This window comes from Rhineura floridana, chromosome 15, assembly GCF_030035675.1.
Source record: "Rhineura floridana isolate rRhiFlo1 chromosome 15, rRhiFlo1.hap2, whole genome shotgun sequence".
Classification (NCBI taxonomy): domain Eukaryota; kingdom Metazoa; phylum Chordata; class Lepidosauria; order Squamata; family Rhineuridae; genus Rhineura; species Rhineura floridana.
In genome coordinates this window covers 39,105,164-39,130,620 of record NC_084494.1, presented here as the reverse complement: position 1 = coordinate 39,130,620, position 25,457 = coordinate 39,105,164, and the positions used below count along the sequence as shown (strand labels likewise).

The window sequence follows — 25,457 nt, the reverse complement described above, 5'->3', positions numbered from 1 at the left end:
GAGGCCGAAAAGGGTGGGAGGAGCACAGAGGAGCCCCACAGTGGTGACGGGACTGGAAGAGGGCGACAACCTTGCGGGGCAGCGAGTCAGAGCCGGGCGAACGGGGCTTCGAAAACATCCCTTCCCGGCCCTAGTCCGCTGGGGGGGCGTCCGCCGGAGAAACGACGAAGAAAAAGCCCCGCTAGTACCACCTTGGCCTAGCCGGGGGTGGGGCACCAGCCAGCCTCCGTCCCGGTTACCGTTTCTGTGCCTCCAGCCCCCAGAGACGGATCTGGCGGTCATATTGGGCCGCCTCCTCCTCGCTTATGATGGCGGCGGCGACTGCCCCCGGGGCTCCAACTCCAGCGGCCGCGCCGCCTTTCTTCTCCTTCTCCACCATGGCTGGGCGGGCTCCCTTTTTGCAGCCGGGGCTTTGAATCGCGTCGGCGCCTGGGCTCGCCCACTCGCGCCGTGACGTCACTTCACGACCCCCGCCCGTGCGCCCGCCCTCTGTACATGCTCGGAGGCACCACCCCCGCCAGGACTCGGTGGCGCCCGGCGGTTTCCGGCCGTGCTCGGGCGTTTCCGCCTTCGGGACCGCCGGCCTCGCGCTCCCTCTGCCTGCCTGCCTGTCTCCGGTCGGGTCGGGTGTGGCCGCGTGCGCCGCGCGCTGGCTGGCTGGCTGGCAGCAGGAAGGAGGGAGCGGAGGGAGTGTCGCTGGCGGGCGGGCGGGCGAGCGATCGGGCGCCATTTTGTGTGGTGCAGCCTCGGAACCTACTAGCCCGCCAGCTCGCCGCCCGCCCGCCATACGCCCGCCCGCCCGGCCAGCCAGCCGCCAGCGAGCGATCGAGCGGAGCGCGGGGCCTCAGGCCCGCCCTGTACAGTGACTGTGCCCCGTCCCGCCGCCGCCGTCTCCTCCCTCCTCCTCGGCTCGCTCGCCCGCCCGCCCGCCCGCGCTGCCCCCAGCCCCGCCGCGCTCCTCCGCCCGCGTCTCGCCCCCCATGGCCGTGGAGAGCCCGAGCGTGCCCCCGCCCAGCAGCCCGCACTCCAGCCCCCCTTCCCCTTCTCCGGCCGCCGCCGCCTCCCTCCTCCACAGCCACCACCACGGCAGCCTGGGCCTCGGCGGCGCCAGCGCCCAGCCGCTCCAACAACAACACCACCACCACGGGCCCGGCCCGGACGAAAGGTCCAGTACCCGCCTCTCTCTCTCTCTCTCTCTCTCTCTTTTCTAGCGGGGGGAGGAAGGGCGCGAGCCGGGAGGGGGCCAGGTAGGCAGGGAGTGCAGGGCCGGGGAGGGAGCGCAGGGACCCCGCTCTGCCGGCCTGGCTGCGTCTCCACCAAGCCGTGGCGGCGCAAGGGCTGGAGCGGGTCGTGTGGACACACGTTGCGGGGGGGGGAGGAAAAGGCGGGGAGGACGGAGAGGATACCTGCGTATGCCCCCCACCGCCCACGCATTTGCCCTCGATCTCTACCCCTCCGCCCCCGTGCAGGGCCAGCGAGGTGAGTGGGGCCCCTCGGGAGGCGGCGGCGAGTAGCGCAGCCCTCCAGCCATTCTCAGCGCCTGCCACGAGGGAGGGCACCGAAAGGGGCCCAGGCAGCCGGGGGAGGGTCTGTGTGGGTGTATTAGAGGCAGGGGGAGTCGCCTCGTCCTCGCCCCCCCACTCCCTGGAGGGCAGGTGGGCCGTGCAGAGCGGCTGCGGGCCTGCCTTAGGCTGCATGTGCGCGCCTCCCCCCTCCCTTCTCTCCTCCCCGAGGAGTTCTCTCTTTCATGTGATGCAGGGGTTGGGTTGGTAAGTAATCTCTTTTATTGAATAATTTAATTTGTACCTTGTTCCTTTTCTTCCCTGCCACAAACAAAGGCCAGAAGTCAGTAAGCATTTCATTTAAGGAAACAAGCAGAACTGTGTCCTTTTCTGTTGATCTGATTGGTGCACCTTCCATGTGACATTAACTTAGGAAAGTACTTGCAAAAGCACACACCCATCTCTGTAAATATAAACTTTTCTAAAAGGCCAAAGTCCTGTTGTAAGATTTGCAGGGTGAGTAACTGCCCCTCTCCACCCCCAGCAAAGGGCTATGTGGCTCGAACTGGGATTTCACCTAGACACTTTGCAAGCTCCATCTTCATCCCATTATGTGGAAAGTGGACAGATGCTGCACTTGGTGCAGGTTTGCTCAGATAAACAGCAAAGTTGTTTCCAAAAATGCTAAGCAGTTCCAAAGTGTAACAAATCACAGTGACCCCAAAGTCATGAAACACTTTCCTTTCTCATTCAGTAAGCAAGTAATCATGTACAGTGTAAGCACTTTATTAGCAACCCTTTTCTTCCTGTTTCCATTGTCCTTTTGTTAAACTACATGTTCTGTGAAAAGTTCATGTCTGTACCTCACACAAGACAAGTGAATCCAAATTACAATAACTCCATGTTGTGTACATTCAACTCCTTTCTATCCCACACCCCAGCGCTTTCCAAATCCTGTCACTCTTGTTCTTCATGTAAAACAAGGCATTCACTTTGCCCCATAGTGCAGAATTTAGTCCTATTTATTCTGATGGGGTGGGAAAAACAGTTTATGAATGCCACACATTCATTTATGTGAAATGTTGGCTTGTTTATTTCTCTCGTGCTTTCCTACACTACCAAAACACCTATTTTTTATGTATATATGCTGGAAAGCATGATTTACAAAACAAGAAAACCACTAATTATCCACTAAAGAACAGTGTGGAATTTCTGTTTTGGGTGACAAATGACACTTTAAAGGCAAATTTCATAGTGAAGGACGTTTGGAGAATTCTTTTAAAAATTGCCATAGCATTTAATGCTAACCACCACCTCCCCAATATTGAGAAGCAGGATAGGATATTCTTCACCAGCCTCCATTGGTGGGGAGCAGTCCTGTTGGTGTCTGCTGAGGCAGAAGCCCCAGTTGGGCCTAGAAGGCAGAAAGCTAGTTCCAGCAGATGGTACTGAAATGGAGGTGGGGTGGGGACACTGGCAGCTTTGGACCCAAGAGCCTTGAACTATTAGGCCTGTCAGGTACGCCAGCGTGGATCTGGCATAACAAAATGGTTGCTCCCTTCATCCACACACACCCTGCCACCACCAGCCGGAAGGGCCTGGGATATGAGAGTGGATCCACTCCTCCCTGGCCCCATGGTAGGATACTGTTGCTAGCACACACAGTCACACACCCTTTTAAGTGCGCCAGCAGTGGCTGTATGGTTTGTCTATATTCACACAGTGAAATTATTGGCAAAGCTACTATTGCTGTTGGTTGGATTGGAATTTCCCTATGAAGCCAACAGGAAAAAAGATCCCCTTTTTTCTGGCCCAGCTCTAGTGGTCAGAATAAGTTTGGTCATTTTAGTCAATATGTTTGTAGCCCAGGCAAGAACCTTAAAAGTATGAATTCTGCCAGTATGTGTGATAAAAGCCCACATTTCCACAAATTAAAAACTTTGCCATTTTATTTCTGTTTCTGACTGATCTTACTACAGACTTACAAAGGTGGGCTGAGTTTATATCTGCTAATAATGTCATGAGCAGCCTGGATCCACGTTAAGAGAGATTGAGATGGCTAAATTAGCAAAGAGACAACAGTGCAGTGTACAGGTTGGTCTGATGTGTTAGCAAAAAACAGACTTATGCTGCCAATTGAATAGAAATGTGCTTAAACTTAGAACATAGATTATTATCTCACTGCTGTGACTATCATCCTCATTTAATAAGAATTTATATTGAGCTGCTGAGTTATGTGCATTACTTCTGCACTTGTAACAATAAGCCCTTGAGATATGTCAGCCTAGTGCTTTGTAAGATCTGCTGGAGTTATCTGGGGTTTGTAGGCTTTTAATTTTTTCCAGGTACCTATTGACAAAAGTTGGGAGTTGGAGTGAAGAAAGATAGGGGAAGGGATGTGTACAGTGTTTCAATATTTTACAAAAGAGGATCAGCTTTTTTGGAAAGTACAAGGTCCTTATACCATAGGCATTGATCCTTTCACAGTTCTGTATGATACAGAATGAGAAGTGATTAAAATATAAACCCTAAATTAGCATCTTACGCTGGTTACAGTTGACAAATTTCATAAAGAACATGTTCTTGTGCTTATAATAGCTTGGTAGAAAAGGAAAAATTTAGCAGATGGAGTTTCTTTTCCTACCATTGAGCCCAACCTGACACTGAATTTCTGTTTCTCTTCTATTGTTGGAGACATAGGAGTCTGTCCCCTGTTGAATCTGGCACGGACATTCTTGGGTGAATGACGTCAGCTTAAAATACCATGAGTCAACATTATGGCCAGCCAGAAAGATGGGGAAAACCTAGCTGTTGAAACACAAATGACTTCAGTAGCTTCTAGTTTAAAGATAGCCGTTATTGTAAAGCTAGATTTACATATCCTCTGTGAAACATAGAGCCCAGCCCTGGAAAGGTCCATTTAAATTAAATATACAGCAGATGCATAGTGGTGAACATGACCAAGAGTGAGGCTCAAGGGGTGTGGTGGTGGTTTTGTGCTGTCTCCTGATATTTTCTGCCTGGGGAGCCTAAGAAGCAGGCTGATAGCAGGAGAAAATGTTTGGATTACTGCTGGCAAAGACTGCTAAGTCCTTCAAAAGAAGAGTCCTACATTCTTCTGTGGTTGTCCCCTTGGGGCAGAATCTTTTTAATCGCCAGCACAGCAGGTCCCACCCTCCTCTGTGATACTCGCTTGTACTTCAGTCAGTTCATCATTCCACAGCAACTGGCCCTGTTGCATACTCTGATTTCTAGGAGGGTGCATATGTAGACTCAGGGCTAAAAGTTCTACTTTCCAATCAAGGACAAGGCCATTAAAATTATCCCAGAATGTTCAAGTCTCTCTCTGTGTTTCTCCCCCCCCCCCCAATGCTGCAGGGTGGGCTTTTCAGACAGGGCCAAGCTAACGGCCTGCCTGAATCCCAAACATAAATTTGTCTTTATATCCTTTGAAAATTTAGATACCTCCAACTTTGAGGAAATGAGCGTTAGGAAGTTCTCCATAAAAGTTTCTGGTGTCCTCTGCTGCAAGGCACGCTGATAAACTGAAAAAGGAACTCCTTTTAAAACCCTGCAGCCATACAGGGTTGAAATGAAGAGTCAAGTCCAATCCTATGCATGTATGCTGAGAGATCGATTACACTCCTACTAAATTCCACAGGGCTGTTTCCCACCTTAAGCAGTGTGCGTAGCCTTATGTGCAGGATAGATCCCATTTCGTTTCAGGGGAGCTGAGCTGTAGGCGTTTCCCTTATTCAGATGTTCAATTTTTCAGTGAGATCTTTGATCATATTTTTCCAGCATTTAGAGCACATGCTTTGAAGACCCAGTTTCAGCCCCCGACAGCATCTCCACGTAGGGCTGGGAACACCCCTGCTGAAACCTGGAAAGCCACTGCCAGTCAGTGTAGACAGTACTGAGCTAGATGGACCACTGGTCTGACTCGGGCAATGGCAGCTTCCTGGGTTCCTAAGATGCATTATGGGGTTTTAGATAACATAAGATACTCTGTTTTTGCCTGTTGCATAAAGAGCATTTATACTGTTGGCAGGTGGGGAAACATATTCTGCATCCTCACTGGGGTTCCACATGTTTGCTTAGATTTGCTTCAAATCCATGAGTGTTGCTATTGTAGAGTTCATCACTCCAGGAAACATCCTGGTTTTGCTGCATTCATAGTTCATAGCGCCTCAGCGCCTCCCCAGACTTGCTGTCATGTATTAATGATTCACAGGGGAATTATAATTTAGTGTTCTCTACAACGCTGCCTTCTGGGCCAGTATGTGGAACAGCAGTCTGCCCAGATTTGTAGAGTACTTTATTAGTCCCAAATTCTAAGAATTGTGTCCAACTAAGATTTATGAATTTTAAAAAGTATTTATGCACTGCCTTCTCACAAATCCTCAAGATGGTGTACAGCAACATTAAATGTTATACTCCGAGTAGCCCCTTTGAAGTTAATGGCCCTCTGCTCTGAGTAGGATCAGTGATGAGTAGAGCCCTTACGTTTCAGCAGTCTCTTACTTGGGTGCATGCAGACAAGGAGATGAATTACTTTTTTATTTTGCTCTGAGGCCAGTAAAGCAAAACCACGAGCACATAGCACTTGCTTGGTGGAGTTCTTTCCTTTCAGAATGTTCTCCTAAAATTACCTTCCTGGTGCATGGCCCTAACAGCGTGGCCCTTCTCCGCATCCCTGTCATTGTCTGTGGCTTCCCTCTTGTGTTCTCTGCAAGCTCAAGGTTGTGAACCGCTTTTGTTCTCCTGCTCCTACCCCTCTGCTATGTACCAGGCATGCAGCTCCCTGTGTGGGCCTGGGAAGCTCCCTCAACCCTGTGGGTCTGTTGAGTCGTCTCCCACTCCTCCTTCGGACCAGTCTGTAGCATGACCTTTGTGCTGCTGATCTCTCCTGCCATGGCTGCTTTATCAAGCCTGATATTCTCCAACTTTTTGCTGGCATTCATTCATTGCAATTGCTGTGCCTTGGCTGTGCACTGCATCTTGTGCCGTTGGCGCTAAAGCATAAATAACACTGTTAAAGCATGAAGAACATTCCCTCTCCCCCCCATGGCACCAGTTGACTTTCCGTGAGAGGCTTCTTTAGTCCTCTGATCCAGGCCTTGGAAAGTTCTATTCTCTTGCATGTCTTCTACAACCAGCTCCTGTCATGTGATCTCTGATGTCACTGAGGGTGACTGTGAGGCAATACTTTGCATGAAGCTCAGCATTCTGCAGAGGTAGCAAGGGGGCTGGCTTCTGAGAAAAAAACCCAAGAGCCGTGGTGGGCCAGTTACAAGGCTAACGATTTCCCCCAGTATCCTCTGAAAGCCCTATAGCCACATGACAACCATGCTTCTTTGCTCTATAGCCAGCGTGAACACGTATGGCATACTCTGCTTTGAAGTTGACAGTGCCTTGTAGCTTTTAGTAATAATTATTTCACTCAGAGTTGCTGCTTAATATAGCTTGTCACACCACGTTGAGCGCCCAAGTTTTAGATCACCTGAACATTGCCAGAATAAGACTGCAATCCTAAACACGCTTACTAGGGAGTAAGCCCCATTGAACACAGTAGGACTTACTTCTGAGTAAATGTGCATGGGATTGCACTGCAAATGTCCGGTGTTTTCCAGGCTGGAGCCTTCAAGGCATTTTCTATTACCAACTAAGTATTATAGAGGCAAAAGCTTTGTATTTATGCCCAGGTGGAGATGTTTAGGTGAAGGGATCAGCGCTACCACAAGAAAGTGGGTGGCAGAGACAAGATCCAGCAACTCATCACTTACTGTTTTTCTCTCCTGTGCCCCACACACTGCCCAATTTCCTCCCTCTCTCCAAAACATTCATTTGTAGGGATGTGATTGTATTGGATGCTCTTTCTGTTTTGAATTATTTCAAGAGCTGGAATAGTTAGGATTAGTAAATTGCATTCCCAGATTTGGCCCTGTTTAGGTTTTAGAACTCACTGTTGCACACTTTTCCATTTGTGAAAGTGTTGCAAATAATTCTGGAGGTTGCTGCCTGCTTTAAACTGCTCCCGGTCTGAGACGCAAACACGATCATCAGAGGTGGTGGCACTGCCCCAGTTGCCCATGCATCGCAACCAGTAGGCAACATATTGTGTCCTGAGTCACAGAGAGGTGCCTGAGTAAGGACTGCAGAGGAACTGAATTATATTTTGGGTTCTAGCAGCCAGGGGCCAGACACTGGGGGGGGGGGAAGCAGATGCTCTTGCAGCAGCAGCCTGTCTTCCACAGTGTATGCTGCAGAGGCATGGGGTGGGAGAGCTTTGCTGAGATGAGACATGAATATACCTGAGGAGCAGGCAAACTTCGTAGAAGCCTAAGCTTTTCTTCACTCTCTCCTGCCTACTCCCCCCCCCAAGACATCAGGAAATCAATTGTTTTGCTGTACTAAAGAAATACTGTTAGCTTCCTGTGGGAAGTCTGTCTACCCCTTGTCGTAGTTCTTCATTTTGTGAAACTAAACACTTCCTCAAGTGCTGGTTTTTGCTTTCTTAAGAACACTGGAAGTCAGATAAACCAAACTCTTTACCTGTTGGTCTCACTTGATAAGTACAAAACAGTGACTGTTATAAGATAGGCAGACTAAGGTGGGTCTTGATCATATTAATGTCCTTGATCATATTCTGCTTTCAGTGTAAAGTGCCCAGCATAAGGGTGTGGAGGTGATGAGGCCAGTCCCTAGCAAAAGGGACATGTATGATTTCTGCATTTGACTGCCTGCGCAGATATGGGCTACTTTTCTTGCATGGAATTCCATTAAAAATACATGTGAAGCAGGCCTAGTGTCAGCTTTGTGTCTTGGGCTGCTAGAGTTGTGTCTCTTTGGGTTCCACTATTGTGTCATTTAGCTAAAAAGTGCTGGAACATCACATACTACTTTGCCACAGTTTTTAAAAGTGATTTATTTGCTCCTGGCTTTTCAGTATTCCACAAGTGTACACATTAATTGTCTTTCATGTATAAAGCTTGGATTATAGGCTGCTGTCAAAAATGATACAAGGCTTGGATTCCAAGAGAGAACACTCAAGAAAACTCCTGGACAAACAAGTCACCAGTTATTTCCGCCTAAGGCTTCAGTCCTAGATGTATTTAACTGGAAAATCCCATTGAACTCAATGAGATCCAAGTCTGGGTAGGATAGCACTCTTAGAGACCTTTTTGTCCCTTTGAAGTAGATTTGTTTCCCATGAACAGTTACTATTAAGAGACCAGCTTAACTGGCAAAACTATGGGTGGTCTTGGAGGATCAGCCTGGCAGTTTTGCTTTAAGAGCGATTGGCTGGCCTGGTCTCTGTGGGGCTTCTGCCATAGTGGGGTAGCACCACCATGATGCCCACTGTGGTGGGCTGAGACATCGGCTGACCTTTCCCCACTGAGTGCGTCTCACTACTGTTTGTGCAAGGACACCAGCAGGAGCCAAGAAGGGGCTGTGTGCTTACAGACCCAGAGTAGGAGACAAACCCACTTAGATGCCCTATGAAGTGCTCAAGGAGATGTTCAGAAGATGTTAGATCAACTTTGAAAATAGGATGCAAATGGATGGATTTGGCCCCATGTAAGGGAAGCAGTAAGCTACTGTACAGAGTGATTGTGGACATGACTTGTCAATGGACTTCTCTATTCACAGGTCAGGCAAGGACTCTGCACCAGGCCTTCACCTCAGCCCCATTCACCTCCCTGGCTCTTCCTCACCCCAGTTGTCTATATTGTGGGGATGATAAAATGGCTAACTCATTTTCAATAGACAGTTAATTAAAATAATAACACAACATGAAAGGCTTTGAGCATTTTAGAGAAATGCTATAGAAATACTTTAGTTATTTGAAAAAGAGTGGGGCGCTGCTCCTGAGTAAATGATTTTCTGGCTTTGGGTTGGTGATGGAACTTGTAGTGATTTCTGTCTTTAAATTAGAAGGCACACGGAGGAAATGATGTTTCACGTTTAGGCTCAACTCTAGGGTGTTTCACTGCTTCTTGCAGGCGAATTTTGCTGTATGCTCTTGTGGCAGCCGAAGGATAGTAAAGAAGATAAACCCCAGTTTCTGCATAGATGCATATGGGCGCATGAGTACGTCTCCTCTCCCACTTTGGGCTTGAACTATTCTTTTTGGTATACTGTATATTCAGCCGGGGGGGGGGTGTTCTGAGAAGCAGGCCTGGTTTGGTTCTTTTCCAGTGAACTGATCAGGCTGTGACCTTTGACAGGCAAGTGACTCTTGGTATTTAGCACAATTTTCAACTCTGCAACTAATCTCTGCCATCTGTCTTGCTCCTTCCAGCCAAACAATTCTGGTTGTGTGTCTTTTCAGGGAGGATGGGGAGCTGGAAGAAGGGGAGCTGGAAGATGATGGAGGTGAGGAGCCCCATGACGCATCAGAGTCGCATGAGAAGAGTCGGAAGGAAAAAAATGAGAAGCATCATAGTGACTCAGACGAAGAGAAGACTCACCGGAGGAAAAGGAAGCGGCGGAAAGAGCGAGAGAAAGAGAAGCGGAGATCTAAAAAGAAAAGGAAATCCAAGCACAAGGTGGGCGGGTGAGGCAAGGGACGCCCCAGGAATATCCTTTTCACCTCCCTGGCTTTTCATGTTTGGCATGGCCTGAGGGTAGAGAGTTGGCCAAGCACAGGCCGCTTCCTTGGGCTAAGCCTCTTAACGAGGCTCTTGGTGGGCCTAGTGCCTGCTGCGTAAATGGAATGCTGGTCATTAAAACTGTGGCAGCAGAGTTGTGGACGTGCTTGAGAAGGGCCCATGAATGAGATAAGATCAGCGTTGAACTAGAAACTATTGTGGCAGTTCTTGATTAAAAGCAGCTGCTTGTCATTTTCACTTGCCCCTGGAGGGAATGAACAGAGGGTATGAAGAACCAAAAACAGTTGGTCAGACTTGTATGTAGAGAAACCAAAACATCTGACTTGTAAAACCATGAAAACTGGAATGGCACATGTTCTGGAAGCCTAATTTCAAGTAGGATTTGATGTGCCTTTGAACGTTGCCTGCTTGCTTCTCAAGTTCTGAGATATTCTGGTTTATTTATTTATTTTAAAATCCTGAGAGAGAGAGAGAGAGAGAGAGAGAGAATGTTTCCAGAGCAGATTTCAAATCCCTAAAAAAAGGGGGGGGAGGGGGGAGAGAATCCCTGTCCTTGGGCATACAGTCTAAAACTACACAAAAGAACAATGGATTGGGAGGGCCGAAGAAACAAACAATCTCAGGTTCAAGTTCTGGTCTCTCAGCTGTGCTGATGGAGCGTCCCTGCATCCCTTCTCTCTGCAGTGGCTGCTGCTAAATAGTTGGGCTGCGTATCAAGATGTTGTGGAATTGCCACCTGCATAGAGAGGTCTACTGTGCACATTCTGACTCGGAGGAACCAGAGCTGCTTGTTAAGCAGTAGCCAAAGCCGGGTAAATAAAAAAAGCAGGATCTGCTGACAGCCTTGTCACAGCCTTGTCCTTCTTTGCAGCGCCATGCCTCTTCAAGTGAAGATTTCACCGACTACAGTGAGGACTCGGACTTCAGCCTGAGTGAGAAAGGGCATCGGAAGTACAGGGAGTACAGCCCTCTCTACTCCTCTGTAAGTGCATTTGGCTGTGCCCAGGGAATCGGGAATGGGCCTAGCTCTGGCGGCTGGCTGCTCCCTCCCTAGGGTTACATGTAGGGGCCTGTTTAATTTGTTAGACGGTGGCAGAAGAATGGAGGGGGGCAGCAGAGCCCAACAGCTGGCAGATCTGTTGCATCCATGCTTGCTGATTATGTGTGACAAGGATGGTTTGGGAAAGAGTCTTGGTTTATACCAGCCTTCGCCAATATGGTGCTGTCCATATGTCTTGGACTGCAGTTCCCATCAGCCCAGCCAGAACAGCCAGTGGCCAGGGAAGACCGTCTGGATGGCACCAGGTTAAGAGAGGCTGTTCTATACACTGTGCAAGGAGCCCATTTGTACATCAGGGGCTCATATGCAGCTTGTGCACGGTAATTCATTTACCATAACTGTTTGTGTGTTCACCTCCAGTCCCATCAGCAGTACTCATCATCTCACAGTGCCCCAAAGAAAGGATATTCCAAAATGGAAAGCAAGAACTACCCCATGTATGAGGATTACGAGAATGAGGGCTATTGTGACTACGAGGGAGAGGATGATGAAGACATGGGCAAAGAAGAGTATGATGACTTCACAAAGGAGCTGAACCAGTACCGGAGGGCAAAGGAGGGGACTCATAGGGGGCGAGGTGAGTGTTTGCCTTTGCCGACCATCATCCCACATTTTATAGGGCATCCAATGGGAAGTGTTTGCGCTCCGTTCATTGGGTTTGCCCCCAGTGCAGAAAACTACACCCACCTTGAAAGTCAGCAATCATTGGCCATTCATAGGAATTTTAACTTGCCCTCTTAAATGGCAATCAACAGCTGTGCTTCAGGATAAGTGCAGATGTTTATTCTGGGTCTAAACTCAGAAAACAGAATGCAAATATTATGGTGAGGATAGAATCAGGTTTGTATCCCTGCTTCCTTCGTCATCAAATTGTGCCATCTCTGCCTGTTGGGCTCCCTTTAGGCTAGCTGCTTGTTTTGAGTCAGTTTGACTTTGGTACCACATCATTCTCTGCTGGGACTGATGGCCTTAGCCCCATAGCATTGCTGTTCCCCCCCCCTTCCTTTGAATGCTTAGGAGAAGGAAAGCAAGGCGTGCGCACATATACTCTGTCCCTCTCTCCCTCCCCCCCTCCCCCCTCTCTCCCCCCTCCTCTCTCTTTCTCTCCCTCTCTCTCCCTCTCTCTCACCCTCCCTCTCTCTCACCCTCCCTCTCTCTCACCCTCTCTCTCACCCTCCCTCTCTCTCACCCTCTCTCTCCCTCTCTGCTGCATTGTGTCCACAGTTCCACAGAGCCTAGATAAACTCACAGAGACTTGGCCATGTACCATTGCATGAGAACGTTGCTGTCCCCAATAGATAGTTACAGATGCAAAATGGTTTGCTGTTCCTGCTTACAGTGAGCCACGGTAGAGTATTGTAAGCAGTATCTAATTATGCACTGGCATCTGATCAGTCTTTGTTCCAACAGGGGGTCGAGGCCGAGGCTACCGTGGGCGTGGAAGAGGGGGGATGAGAGGACGAGGCATTGGTAGAGGCAACCGTGGCAGAGGAAGAGGAGATCACCCGGAGGAGGAGGAGGAGGAAATGTATGAAGAGGAAATGGAGGTGAGCTGGAGCGCTGGGCCCTTGGAGCTGGCACGGTGTCCTGCTTCCTTATGTGATATTGCATAAGCCAAACCCTGCTTTGCTCTTTTCTCATCTTTCCAAATGCCAGTATTGCGAAGGAGAAGAGCCTGCAGGTGAAGATGAGTACGACGACTATGCCAAGGAGCTGAACCAGTATCGCAGGAGCAAGGAAGGAAGGGGAAGGGGTAAGTGGGCTTGGGGTTTGCCAGGCATAAAACTAGTCTCCCAGGTGTTGGTCGGGCAGAAGCTCTGGGGCACATCCTGTAGCGCCAGCTTTCCTTTTGTTTGTACCAGCGCTGTTGGATTGAGTTGCCTGTGTCAACTTGACCTGCCTGCGTATCATCAGTTCTCTTCTAAGAAAGTGATTGTGTTTGAATTGTTCCAGGTTTGGGTCGTGGCCGAGGCCGTGGCTCCAGAGGGCGAGGAGGCAAGGGGATGGGCCGGGGAAGAGGCCGTGGCAGAGGCGGCATGGGCAAAGGAGGGGGGATGAATGAAGAGGATGACTACTATGATGATGACATGGGGGTGAGTGACTCTTCTTGCAAAGATCCCCTTGCCCAGGCTCCTTGAGTCTTCTCGTTAACTGCCCCTTTTTCTTTTATGACCAGTAGCCTAACTGGTGCTTGAGATCAGTAATGGAGTAGATAACTGTCAGTAAACTATTGATCAATCCCAAAAGTCAGGGAGGTTATTTGTAGGTGTTTTGTCTGGCTAGGTCATGGCGGCTGGCCTATTTGGAATGGGATTGTGCTCCCTCTGAAGTACGGGGCTTGCATTTCAGGGGTGCTAATAGATCCAGACCTGTCTTTGGAGGCCCAAGCAGCATGAAACACATTTTACCTGCTCAAGCTAGTATGCCAGCTGCAGCCTTTCTTGGGCAGAGAGAACTTGGCCACAGTTTTAAATGCTTCCTGGTCAGATTATTGTACTGCATTGGATACGGATATGTCCTTGAAGATTCTTTCGAAATTTCAGTTAGTACAGCAGCGCCTAAACCACCAAACCTGTGGATCACATTTTGCCAATCTTAAAATAACCGCACTGGCTCCTAGTCTGTTTCCAGGACCAGTTCAAGGTGCCAGTCTTAATCTTGGAAACCCTGAATGGCCTGGGGCCAGGGTACTTCAAGGACCACCTCCTCCCACCAACCTGCCTGGCTACTCAGATCGGTCTCAGAGGCCGTCATCACTTGTTGGTCCCTTCATAATCTGAAGTGAAGCAGGTGATGACCCCTGATGGAGATCCACTTTTGGAATGCTCTTCCCAGGGAGGCTGCATGTAGACTTTTTTTCCTCCCCCCATCCAGACCAGGTTTTTATTGTTCTATCTGGCTTTTGCTGTTGTCACTGGTCTGCCTTTTGCTGTTGTGCTGTATTTTTATATAATGTTATGTTTTTAAATTATGTAAACTACTTTGGGAGGCTTTGCCTGCAAAGTGGTGTATGAGTAACATAGATAAATAAAACCTCTTGTGGTTATCGTAGGATGGAGGAGGAGGCAGCGGCAGTGGGAATTACAGACGGAATGACCACGATAAATCTCACCAGCAATCAGATAAGAAAGGAAAAGTCATCTGCAAATATTTTGTGGAGGGCAGATGCACCTGGGTAAGTGTTACTGTGTAGTAATATGGTGACAGTAGACAGTGCCCAGAGGAGGAGATGCCATTTTAGTGTGCTGCTGCAGCAAAAACACCAAGGAGTCTTGGCACCTTAAAGGCTAACAAATTTATAATGGCATAAGTCTTCTTGGGCTAGATTCTACTTGCTTTGGATGTATGAAGTGTAATTATGAGGTTGATGGCAGGGCTGTGGAGTCGGAGTCGTGGAGTTGGAATTTTGGGTGGAGTTGGAGTCGGTAGAAATGTACCGATTCCAACTCCGACTCCTTCATAAATGGCAAATGTATATTAAGTAGTAATAACAAATTTACTGTAGTAAAATGGTGGCACAAGGCATTTCATCATCACCACCACGTGAATCCAGAGCTTGGAAAAGTTACTTTTTTAAACTACAACTCCCATCAGCCCCAGGGATTGGGCTCGTGGGAGTTGTAGATCAAAAAAGTAACTTTTCCAAGCTCTGGATTCACATGGTGGTGATGAAATGCCTTGTGCTACCATTTTACTACAGTAAATGTGTTATTACTAATTAATATACATTTGCCATTTATGAAGGAGTCGGACAGTAGAAAAATAGAGGAGTCAGAGTCTAAGGTCTGGCGTACCGACTCCACAGCCCTGGTTGATGGATTTGTACTTCCTGCGGCTAAATCTGGTGCTTTCCACTGTAACCATTTCCAGAGACTTTAATGGGAGACTGGACAGCTTGCACCCAAGTCAGAAAGAGCTTCTGTTTAGGAACAGAAAGGCAAATGGGTGGCCATTCCAAAGGGAACGTTGGCTGCTGATTTTTGCCTTGCTTGTGGTCTGCATTGCACTAGAGAACTTGGGGGCTTTTGCATCTATTGGAGAGCTTTCCAGTTGCTTGTGGAAAGCAAAGAGAGTGATGGGGACAGTAACGAGTTCACTGTCAGCAGCTGAAGACCATTCCTGTGCCTCAGTGTCCAGTAGGAGTTGATGCGCAAGTGATGATGCATGCTGCTGCCTAGATATTATCTCTGTCCTCTAGTCCCTGTCACCTATTGGTGGTCCCCATTATGTCCCCGTTTGATGGTTCACCTGCCATTGACAGGGTAATGTAGACATTACAACAGTTGTCATCCATCCTGTTTAGGTCTGATTTTTACCCCAGCTCTGATCCTGCAAGGAAAAGAGGGCACAGGTGCTTGACCAGAATTAGCAACAGATGGTGTGAAGTGCCATTGCCTTCACCAGGGAATGATGGGGATTTTCCTGCATTTGGGGGTTTGTGGCTGATAAGGGGTCCCTTTCTGCAGAATGCATATTTGCCCTGTGTGGGGGACACTGCTGCTATCTGTTGAGGAAGGGAGAATTGCTTAACCACTACACAGTTCTCCCTGTGTTGCTGTCAGTCTTTGCTGGCTGCACGGTGGTGATTGATGGTGCAGTAAAACAATTAGCCAGCAGCTGGCCAGGCAGCGGGGTGGGTTGTAAATCAGTCGCAGGCTTGGGGATAATGAGGGAAAGGAAGAGAGGATCTGGGGGTTTTGTTCTGAGCAACAATACCAGTTGGGTTTCAGCAAGCGAAGTCTGATAAGGCCGTCCAGGATCCAAAAGACTCCAAAGGGTCCGAGTCATGGGCAAGGCTGACAAAGGTCCGACGCTGGGTGTCCGACATTGCTTTCAGTGGTGGGCAAAAGGCCTCTCACAGCCTTTTCAGCTCCACTCCCTGGTAATTGCAGTTAGTCTTCTGGCTCCCAGGAGCTTGCAGCCTTAAACAGCCAGAATGCCTGTGTTGCTCTGCTACTCGCTGGTGTCTCAGCTCTCAGGAGGCAGAGGGGCCTCCTGTTCACTCCCTGGGGGGCTCCAGCTGTGTCTGAATATCTTGCAGTGGCGGGGAGGTCTGGAGCGGCATCTTTGGTGCTTCTGCTTGTTCCCTCACCTGGGTCTGCTGTGGCACTCCGGTCCTCCTCCGATGGAAGCATGACAGTTGCACGGGGAGGTATCCCTTTCCTGGTAGGCCAGCCTTCCAGCACTTTGTCTAATGGCAACCCCAGTTGGAGTCCTTGTTGGGTGTTTTATGTTCTGAGAAGATTAGTGATATTCACCAGCCCTTCCCATTTTATTAGTCTGGCTGTTGGTTGGTTGTGCACCATGCTCTTTCACCAGGGGGTTTTATTGATTGATTGATCAGACCAGAGTCTCTCAGAGCAATTTATAAAAATTTAAAAAACAAGCAAGACAATAGAAATGCAATGAAATGGCAGAAAAACCAGAAGCTGAAAAATTAAGTGATACATCATTCGCCCTGGGCTCCTGTTGGGAGGAGGGCAGGAAATAAATCTAATAAAAAATAAATAAGTTCTCCAGGGAAGAGGAGAGAACAGTGCTATGGGTGGAGTGCTGTGATTGGCTGCAGTGGCAGTTGAAATCCCGTCCTCTGTTGTGACTTTGACACGGGTGAGGAACGTGTGTGGGCCCTCCAGATGTGGGACTCAACCCCTGCTGGCATGGCCAGTGACCAGGGAAGATGGGGGTTGTTGTAGGCAGTTCAACATCTGGAAAGCCACAGATGCCCCCCACCCTTGCTGTAGCGGAAGAGATGCAGGCGCAGTCATCTTGGGCTCTCCATTGATGTGGAGTGTTTTAAATGCTGCCCTGGGTGCCTACTGGGAGGAAGGGTGGGATATAAATCAATCAATCAATCAATCAATAAGTAAGTAAGTAAAATTCCACCCCTTCTTTTGCAGACATGGCATTAGGCCATTGGTGCAGGCAGGTCGTAGGACCTCAGGATTCCAGCTAAGCCCTGCTTCTCTGCTGTTGTATCTCCAACTGCCCTTTGTGCCAGCAGTGACCTGCTGATGTCACTACTGCACCAACACTACTGCATGTTTGGGCTCATCCAGCACGAGGAGAGTTAGTACTGAACCTTTCCTCCTCCCTCTGTTGTAATTTGGATAGGAGTAAATTGTATGTCACCCCAGTTGCAAGCAACTGTTTCCAGTACGGCGTTTCTTTTGGTTGGGGATGCTGCTTTTGTCGTTGCCTGTTTGTGAAAGAAGATGGTGCAACAGAGGACTATACCTTGTGTTGTGGTGGGAAGCAGAGTCCCCAGGCCCAGGGAAGAGACGTCTTGTGTGCCATGTGTCAAACTATGCCAAAAGCGTCTCCTTGGGTGACGTTTAAGTCGTGCCTCTGCTTTCTCCTGACAGGGGGAGCACTGCAACTTCAGCCATGACATTGAGCTACCAAAGAAGCGGGAACTGTGCAAGTTTTACATCACTGGTTACTGTGCCAGAGCTGAAAACTGTCCCTACATGCATGATATCCTTTCCAGCGCTTTGCATGCAGGGTTTTCTTATGGTTGCCTCTCCTGAGTCTGGCGTTTTCAGATGAAAGCTGGTACTGGGCAGTGGGCGGAGGGGTATGATCTGTGCCCTTGTCTGCCTCCCATCACTTGGGAAACCATCTGGCTACAGACACTGTGCTAGTTTACTAAAAACGCTGAGCTGGGCACTCTGTCACCACAGGGAACTCCCCACGTGTCCCTGGGTGTACTCCGTGGCTTCTGATTGCAGGGATGGGGGGGAAAGAGCCACAGACCTGGGGGGGGGGAAGGAGGGAGGGCCTGCTGATAACACAAGTGCGGTCTTGTGGCCTTGGTTACGGTTTCTTTGGGTTTTGGAGTGATTTGCTTTCTTTAATGCCTTGCACGGGACTTTCCTTGTAAGCTGTTTCATACGACTGGGAATTGCATAAATGGAGACGACTGCATGTTCTCTCATGAGCCTCTCACAGACGAGACACGGGAGCTGCTGGATAAGGTAAAGGGCCTGGGCTGCTGCTGGGATTTGCCTCTAGTCATGGAAAACACTTGCAGAGGCTGGTCTGAGCCAGCGTCCTCATTAGCAGCCAGGGGTGGTTGTGGGGTGATGGGAGAGAAATGGCCAGCGTAGGAGCTGTGGCACCTCCCTGTGCTTGCCTCTTAGATGTTGGCAGATGACGCAGAAGCAGGAGCAGAAGATGAGAAGGAAGTGGAGGAGCTGAAGAAGCAGGGCATCAACCCCTTGCCAAAGCCGCCTCCTGGGGTAGGGCTGCTGCCCACTCCCCCTCGGCCACCGGGGCCACCAGCTCCAACATCTCCCAATGGCCGGCCGATGCCTGGAGGGCTACCCGCTCCACCGCCGCCCCCGCCACCCCTTCCTCCCCCAGGGCCACCGCAGATGCCACCACCACTCCATGAGCCCCTCTCACCCCAGCAGCTGCAGCAGCAGGACATGTACAAGAAGATCCCCTCGCTCTTTGAGATTGTGGTGAGGCCCACAGGTCAGCTGGCTGAGAAGCTGGGAGTGAGGTATGTGCCACCTTCCCATGCGCTTATGGGGGTACAGTATGGGGCATTAGCTGCTAGGATTTCAGCAGTAGCGCTGGGGTGGAATCAGCCCCCTTTCCATCCTGGAGGGAGGCCTGCAGGCACTGGGTGTTGGCTAGCTGTCCCTCCCTTTCTAGGCCACGCTCCTTGGATGTCCCGCTGCATGGCAGCAAATGACTTGCAGTCAGGCTTGGCCTGGCCTGTTCCCTCGCTTGCTGAAGCGTGTCGCATTTTTGCTTTACCCAGCGGGCAGAGTCTCCTCCAGGCCACTGTTTGCATCTGCCTTCCCTGACGCTTGTTGCATTCTTTCCTCTAGGCACCCAGGCCCATCTCCGCCTCGGTTCCCTGGGCCTGGGCACCCCGACATGCCCCCCGACATGCCCCCCGACATGCTCCCGGACATGCTCCCGGACATGTGCCCAGACATGCCAATGGGCCCAGGAATGAACCCCGGCCCTCCTATGGGACCTGGGCCCCCAATGATGCCCTTTGGGCCTGATGAGATGCCTCCTGGCCCACCAGCACAAGACTTCTATGACAACTTCTACCAGCATCAAGAAGCCTTGGAGATGGACCCCAACCTGATGGGTGGCCCAGGTATTTGTTTTATTTCTACTATTAAATTTATATCCTGTTTTTACTCCCAAAGAAGCCCAGGGTGGCAAGCACATAATTGACAAAGCAATACAATTAAAAATGAAATAAAAACATATATAAAACAATTAAAAGCAATTAAAACATTTCAGAACAATTGAACATTTAATTTAAAAAATAAATAGAAACATGTAAGTGCTCATTGTGTGACTAGAGAGGGAGCCGTGGACAGTAGGCCTGTGTCCTTATGTTGATTGACATGCACTTGCCAGGGTGCGTCTACAGTCAGTGAGGGCTGTGCTGATGCCCACTGACTCCTAGGAGCCAATCATTCATTGAGACACTCTTTTCAATGCCTGTTCCATCTACCATGGCATTCATTATCTCTTTGCCTGCACTTTCTGTGACAGAGGGCTATGGGAACTATGAGGAGATGGATGAATTGCCTGGGGAAAATATCTTCCCTGACCCCTCCCTGGAGCCAGATCCCTTCTGTGATGGAGGGGTCTCCAGACTGCAAAAGCCCTCCTCGAATGTCCCAGACTTCCTGCCGTCCACCCAGAGGGCTCTGTACCTTCGTATCCAGCACAAGCAGCAGGAGGAGGAGGAAGAGAGGGCTCGCCGGCAGGCAGAAGGCTGCAAGCAAGAGCGGGAGCATGACGAAGGCAAGTGGCTTCTTCAGCAGAGCCCTCCCCTGCGGGTGGGGGTTTCCCTCCAGGTTTTCTTGGGGGGCTGGACTAGGCCACTTCCATTCCCCAGGTTTTGGAAGGGTGCCTCCTGCTCTGGTCATTCAGCCTGGCTTCCTTGGTGTTGTCCTAGAGCAGGGTGGGGAAATGGATCCAGCTAGCAGGCCAGGCCCAGAATTCCCCTACCCTCCACAGACCACTTTCACAGGTAGGCTGGGCTGCCCACCTGCCAATCACCTACCGGCATAGGATGTCAGGTACCCAACTTTGAACCTGGAGCCTCCAAAGGACAAATCGGGAGCACACTGAAGTGCCCTCCTGATTCTTCTTTTCCCGCCACTGGTAGAATATCGCAGTTTTTGAATGGAACAACTTTCTCTGTCATTAGGAAGCATCTAATTCTGCTACCGGCTGGAAAGGAAGACTCTGGCGTCCTTTTCAGCTTGGTGTCCAGGTTTCTCTGTCCCATGCGTGACATAATAGGCCATCAGGCAATGGGCAGGTGGCCGTAGTTTGGGCCGGAGGTTCCCCACCGCCGTCGTAGGGCCTGTGGCAGTGATAGCCAAAGCCTGGTTTTCTAGCGCGCCAGCCGGTGAGAAGGCGGCGGCGACTGCCGCCACCTTTTCATCTCAGTTCACAAGGTGTCAGCTGCCACTCACGGTGGGCTCTGCCATAGTCCTGAGGGACTAAGCCTGTGGCTGTTCTGCTTCAGACTGTAAGTGGAGGCTCACGTGATCAAATGCTCCAACATCCCCTGCCCTCCCCCAATCCCTGCACATAGGAAATTATTGTGTTGTGGAGAAGGCTGCACTTGTTGTGTTTCTGTGCAGAGAGTGCCCTCTTGGGGACAGTTCACAGAGATCATGTTGACCTCTGGAGCCCCAGGAAGCCCAGGTTGTGCATGCCTGAAGGAGAAAGACGGACACAGTTCTCTGTTCCTGGAGTAGTCAGCACCTGCAGATGTTCCTAAAGTGGTGGAAGACCTGCAGCTTGGGCTGACAAGTTTTAATTTAATCTTTCTAAAATGTTGCCTAAAGGGTTTGGCTAGGTGTTTTTGTTTTGCAATTTCAAATGTTTGTCATCACTGCCTGATTTGCTGGTTGCTGCAGTGAGGAGTGATACAGCAGCTTTGGGTCACGACTGAACCTTTGCTCTGCCCCCAGGTGACACTGGCAATTGGTACTCCAGCGATGAGGATGATGGCAGCAGCAGCGTCAGCTCCATACTGAAGACGCTACGGCAGCAAAGTTCCAGCAGGCCCCATGAAGACACGGCCGGTAACGCTTGCCCTGCCTCAGGCAGGAGTGACCCTCGCCTGCAGAAACCCCAGCCGTCAGGAAGTAACAGACCAGCTGACCCTCGCCTTCTGCGTGATCCTCGGCTTTCTCGAAACATGGAGGCTTCCACTCCATCTGGCGCTGGAGATGCGGGGCCCACTGATCCAAGACTGGCACGGCACATTCCCCCATCTGCCCCCAAAGCAGAAGCTCTGCATTCCAGCCCCACCGTTGGCCAGAAAGGCGTTCCAGCTCCTGAGGAGGAGGAAGGGGAAAGGGCGCTAAGAGACAAGCCTGCCACTATTCCTCTGGATGCATTGTCAAATCTCACCCTGCGGGACCCCCGCTGTCAGCTGCAGCAGTTCAGTCACATCAAGAAAGACATTGTCCTGATCAAGCCCAGCTTTGCCCGCATGGTCCTTTGGAGCCCTGAGGACCTCATCCCACTGCCTGTCCCCACACAGGAGTTTGTCCCTGTCCCGGCTGCTCTCCAGTCCCTGCCTGCTGTGGATCCACGCTTGAACCGGCCTCAGAACACCAGCCTTTCTGACCCCAGGCAGCGGGCGGCAGCCCCAGCTGAAGCCTCGGCCAGCTCTGGCTCCAGCCTCCCAGACTTTGAGCTGCTCTCCAGGATATTGAAGACAGTCAATGCGGCAGGCAGCCCAGCCCAGAGTGACAAGCCAAGCGATCCCCGGATGCGAAAAGCCCCCCCTGACCCAAGGCTGCAAAAAGCTTGTGAGCAGGCATCTTTGGGGCCCTCAAAGCCAACAGATGCTGCCAATGCTTCAGCAACTGGTCTTGCTGCCAGCTCTGAGGCAGCTCCTAGCATAGCTCCCTATGACCCCCGTCTGCTAACAGCAGGGGGGCTGAGCAGAGGCACTGGCCAGAGCAACGTCCTTAGTGGGATCAGTCTCTATGACCCAAGAACTCCAGGCTCCAGCTGCAAGACGGTGGAATCTGCCGCTGGTGAGGGGAGCCTAGCGGCCAAGGGCTCTGATGGCAGCAAAGGCAGCAGCAGAGGGAAAGAACCCTTGTTTGTGCGCCGGTCAGCCCTGGACCAGCTGGAAGCAGAGAAGCCTAGTGCAGACCCTTCTACCGACAGATACAACAGCTACAACCGGCCACGACCCAAGGCAGCCGCCACTGCCACTGCTGCTGCCGCCACACCTGCCACAGAGACTGCCACGCAGCCTGGCATACACAACCTCCCTGTGCCCCCTGTCTATGGCATGGTGAAGCAGGCAGCCAAGTCTGGGGCAGTCAGCCCATTTGCTGGAAACAGCCCTGCCCAGGAGGGCGAACCACAGGACGCTGGCTCCTTAAAGGATGTTTTTAAAGGCTTTGACCCCACAGCTTCCCCATTCTGCCAGTAGTATTAAAGACTTGCACATGCAGCCTTGTGTCCACGAGAAGCAGCAGTGTTCGTAACTTTTTTTATTCCATTTATCTCCCCCCCCCAAGCTTACCATGTAACTTGTGTATATATATATCCTTTGGGTTTTGCTCCGTGCTATAGCGTGTAATATCCAGGCTGCATTATAAACAAGTAATCAGAGTATCTCAAGTAGCCCTAGCCAGTATTGTCTGATGCCCCAAGAACTCCTCCTTGGATTTATTTGAAGTCCACCTGAAATCATTCATTGTTTTCTAATCTTCTTTGGAAAACTTGGCCAGCTAGTCCCGCCAGCCTCTAACCCTTCCTTTGCACAGTGGGCTATATCTGAACCCCACCTGCTTCTCCTCCTCTTCAGGTATTGTCTATGGGATGGAGGAGAGACTGGTGAAAAAAGATGGTTCTTACCCTGTTGCTTCGAGGGTTGAAGTGTTGGCCATGCTGATCTGTAGAATATATGTATCTTCATTTCTAAGCTGTAACAAAATATGTGTATCATAGCCTTTTTTTAAAAAAAAAACCAAATCTCGTGCAGTGAAAATTACCATGGAGAAATAACCATGTTGAATTATTTTTGTAATTGTGTTGGATTTTGTTTTAAGTACCTGTCTGTCTGCCATTTCCTGGAGATTGCGAGATTGTGACGAGATCCAGCTGAACTAGAACAGGGTGCTACATCGGATGGGGGGTGGCAGCCTCTTCAAAAGTGATGAATTCTACCAAAACTGAATTTGTAGTATTGAAATTAAATTATTAATGTCCCTTCGATTTCACTTGTATGTCTTCTACCATTTCCTTAATAAGCAGGCACTGCCAGAGTTCTAAAATGGTAGATTATGTAATTCCTATAAAGAACTGTTTCACAGGCCTCTTTTGGAGATGGGCTGGCTAATATTAGAGCACACCAAGGCTCAGAGTCTCTGCTGCAGAGTAGGTTCACTTAAAATCCAGACTGAACAGTTCGCAAGATTCAGTGTATTTTTAAATGTGGAAATCTTGCTGAAGGTGGCTGTCCTTTTGATGGCATCAAAAGAGCAAGTGCCTAGAGTCAGTGCTGCAGATGTAGCCATGATAAGGAACAGAAGCAAATCCCAGAGATGGTTACTGTTCTTGAGTTTTTCTGGAACTGTGGCCCCATTACAGCTGACTTGCCAACTGAGTCTGTACTCAGTCCCAAGCAGAACCTTTTCAAAGGGAAAAGAGACTTGCAGCCTGCATTTGCTTCCTTGCTGCTGTCCAGCGTAGTACTGCCCCCTCCAACTATGCTCCATTGTCGTAAGAGTGATGTCATGTTTCCTTTTAAAGCACACACCGTTCTTTGCCCTCATCCTGTGGAAAGAAGTGACTGCAGCCTCTTGGTGTTGTCCTTCTGAGGGCTAGCTGGAAATGGGCTGCTACTTTTTATGATCTGGTTTGTTCACCTGCACTTGAAGAAATCCAAGGCAGGAGACAATGCCTATGATTTGGAGAGGGTGGCCTGAGAAAAGTATTTCACAACAAGGGTATTAACAGCTGTTAGGAAAGTGTTCTTAAAAAGCTTAAGCTGCTTTCTCACAAGGAACCTGTCTGGTGCCCCTGCCCAGGGAACACGGAAGAGGATGCAGAATGCCTCCCTTTCCTCGGACTGAGTCTGTCCTGGTGAACAAACGTGGTTTGAATGAAGCATGCTCCAAACAATGCTGACCCTGCTCCCAGAAGACCTGGAGCAGGTTGGTCTGCCCTCCAAAATGGATGTCAGAATCCTGAGTGGTGAAAGCTTTAAGTGTGTTCCTCTCTCTGTGTGTGAGATGAGTGGAGTGTGTCTTCACTGTGAAACTGACTAACTGTAAGAATGTCTTTCCCTGGGGCATGGTGTGTAAGCGCTGCTGGCTGCATTTGATGTGGTGGGAGGCTCATCTTGTGAAAAAAGTATTTAGAATTTGAAAAACAGCTTTAAGGTCTTAGCATTACTTGGAAGTGGAGTAGAGTCAGGGATCCAGATGAGCATTATTAGTGCCTGAACTTAGCAGTGTTTAAGCATCTTGGAAGGTTGGTTGTTTCCCCATACCTGTGCCTTTGCAAATCTTCCTGTTTCAGGCATATTCATCTAATTTAAATGTGGTTTGTTTCTTGCCTGCGTGCATAACATCCGCAGTGTATTTTAGAAACTGACTTATGAATAGGGGGGAAGCGCTCCACCTGACTACAAACTTGCACCAGTTTTCCTTGCTGAAAGCCAAGACAGTTAAGTTGATTGCCTGCTCTACAAACTTATAGCAACTTCACTGTTAATGGCTTTGTGAATACACGTTGAAGTCTGGCTATTTTTCTGTGAGAGGAGCAGTGATTTAGAACAAAATTCTCGGCAACCTCCCAAAACTACAGCTTCCGTGGCTCCCTGGTGGATCTGTCTCTTAAACTGGTGTAAAGGTTGCGAGTATAACTCTTTAACTAGGGAGAGAGATGCTTTGTGAAGTATTCTGTCGTGTGAGCTTACTTAGGTATAGATGCTCAGTGACATTTGTATAATAAATCTGATATTTTGTAAAAACTAAAATCCCTTCAGTAGACACAAATGGCAAAAACTCATGCTAATTGATAAAATTGGTCATCTCCCAGAGCTTTATAAACATGCTATAAAATGTAAATATTGTTTGAAGTGGGGTTTGTATATATTGTACTGGTATTTTTACAGTGAGTTTTTGGTTGCATGGCTCTGTTTACTTTCTTTTTTTATCACACGTTTGTCTTCCAACAATGTCATCCAGACTCAAGTCTCCTATCATTGTACTGCTGACATTAAATGATGCAGTGATTTTAAAGGCT

The 25,457-nt window shown here is 49.6% G+C and overlaps 2 protein-coding genes across 4 annotated transcripts in view; one reads left to right on the top strand and one right to left on the bottom strand.

Annotated features, from left to right (window-relative positions):
- SAE1 (SUMO1 activating enzyme subunit 1) overlaps positions 1-802 on the bottom strand; it is a 28,683-nt gene extending 27,881 nt beyond the window's left edge. For both annotated transcript variants that reach the window (XM_061597434.1, XM_061597435.1), the window contains exon 1: positions 240-802. In XM_061597434.1, coding sequence (XP_061453418.1) covers positions 240-787 — 548 coding nt within the window. In that variant the 5' untranslated portion in view covers positions 788-802. The remainder of the gene's footprint in view (positions 1-239) is intronic.
- On the top strand, positions 234-25,457 carry ZC3H4 (zinc finger CCCH-type containing 4). 2 transcript variants are annotated; one of them, XM_061597431.1, is made up of 14 exons: positions 234-1,165; positions 9,838-10,054; positions 10,989-11,099; positions 11,538-11,754; positions 12,588-12,724; positions 12,834-12,930; positions 13,131-13,270; positions 14,230-14,352; positions 17,543-17,654; positions 18,045-18,154; positions 18,320-18,684; positions 19,019-19,299; positions 19,707-19,961; positions 21,146-25,457. In XM_061597431.1, the coding sequence occupies exons 1-14, from the start codon at positions 981-983 to the stop codon at positions 22,630-22,632; spliced, it is 3,837 nt and encodes a 1,278-aa protein (XP_061453415.1). In that variant the 5' UTR covers positions 234-980; the 3' UTR covers positions 22,633-25,457. The 2 variants fall into 2 exon arrangements, with proteins under 2 accessions (XP_061453415.1, XP_061453416.1); XM_061597432.1 differs by lacking the exon at positions 234-1,165 and adding an exon at positions 1,491-1,769.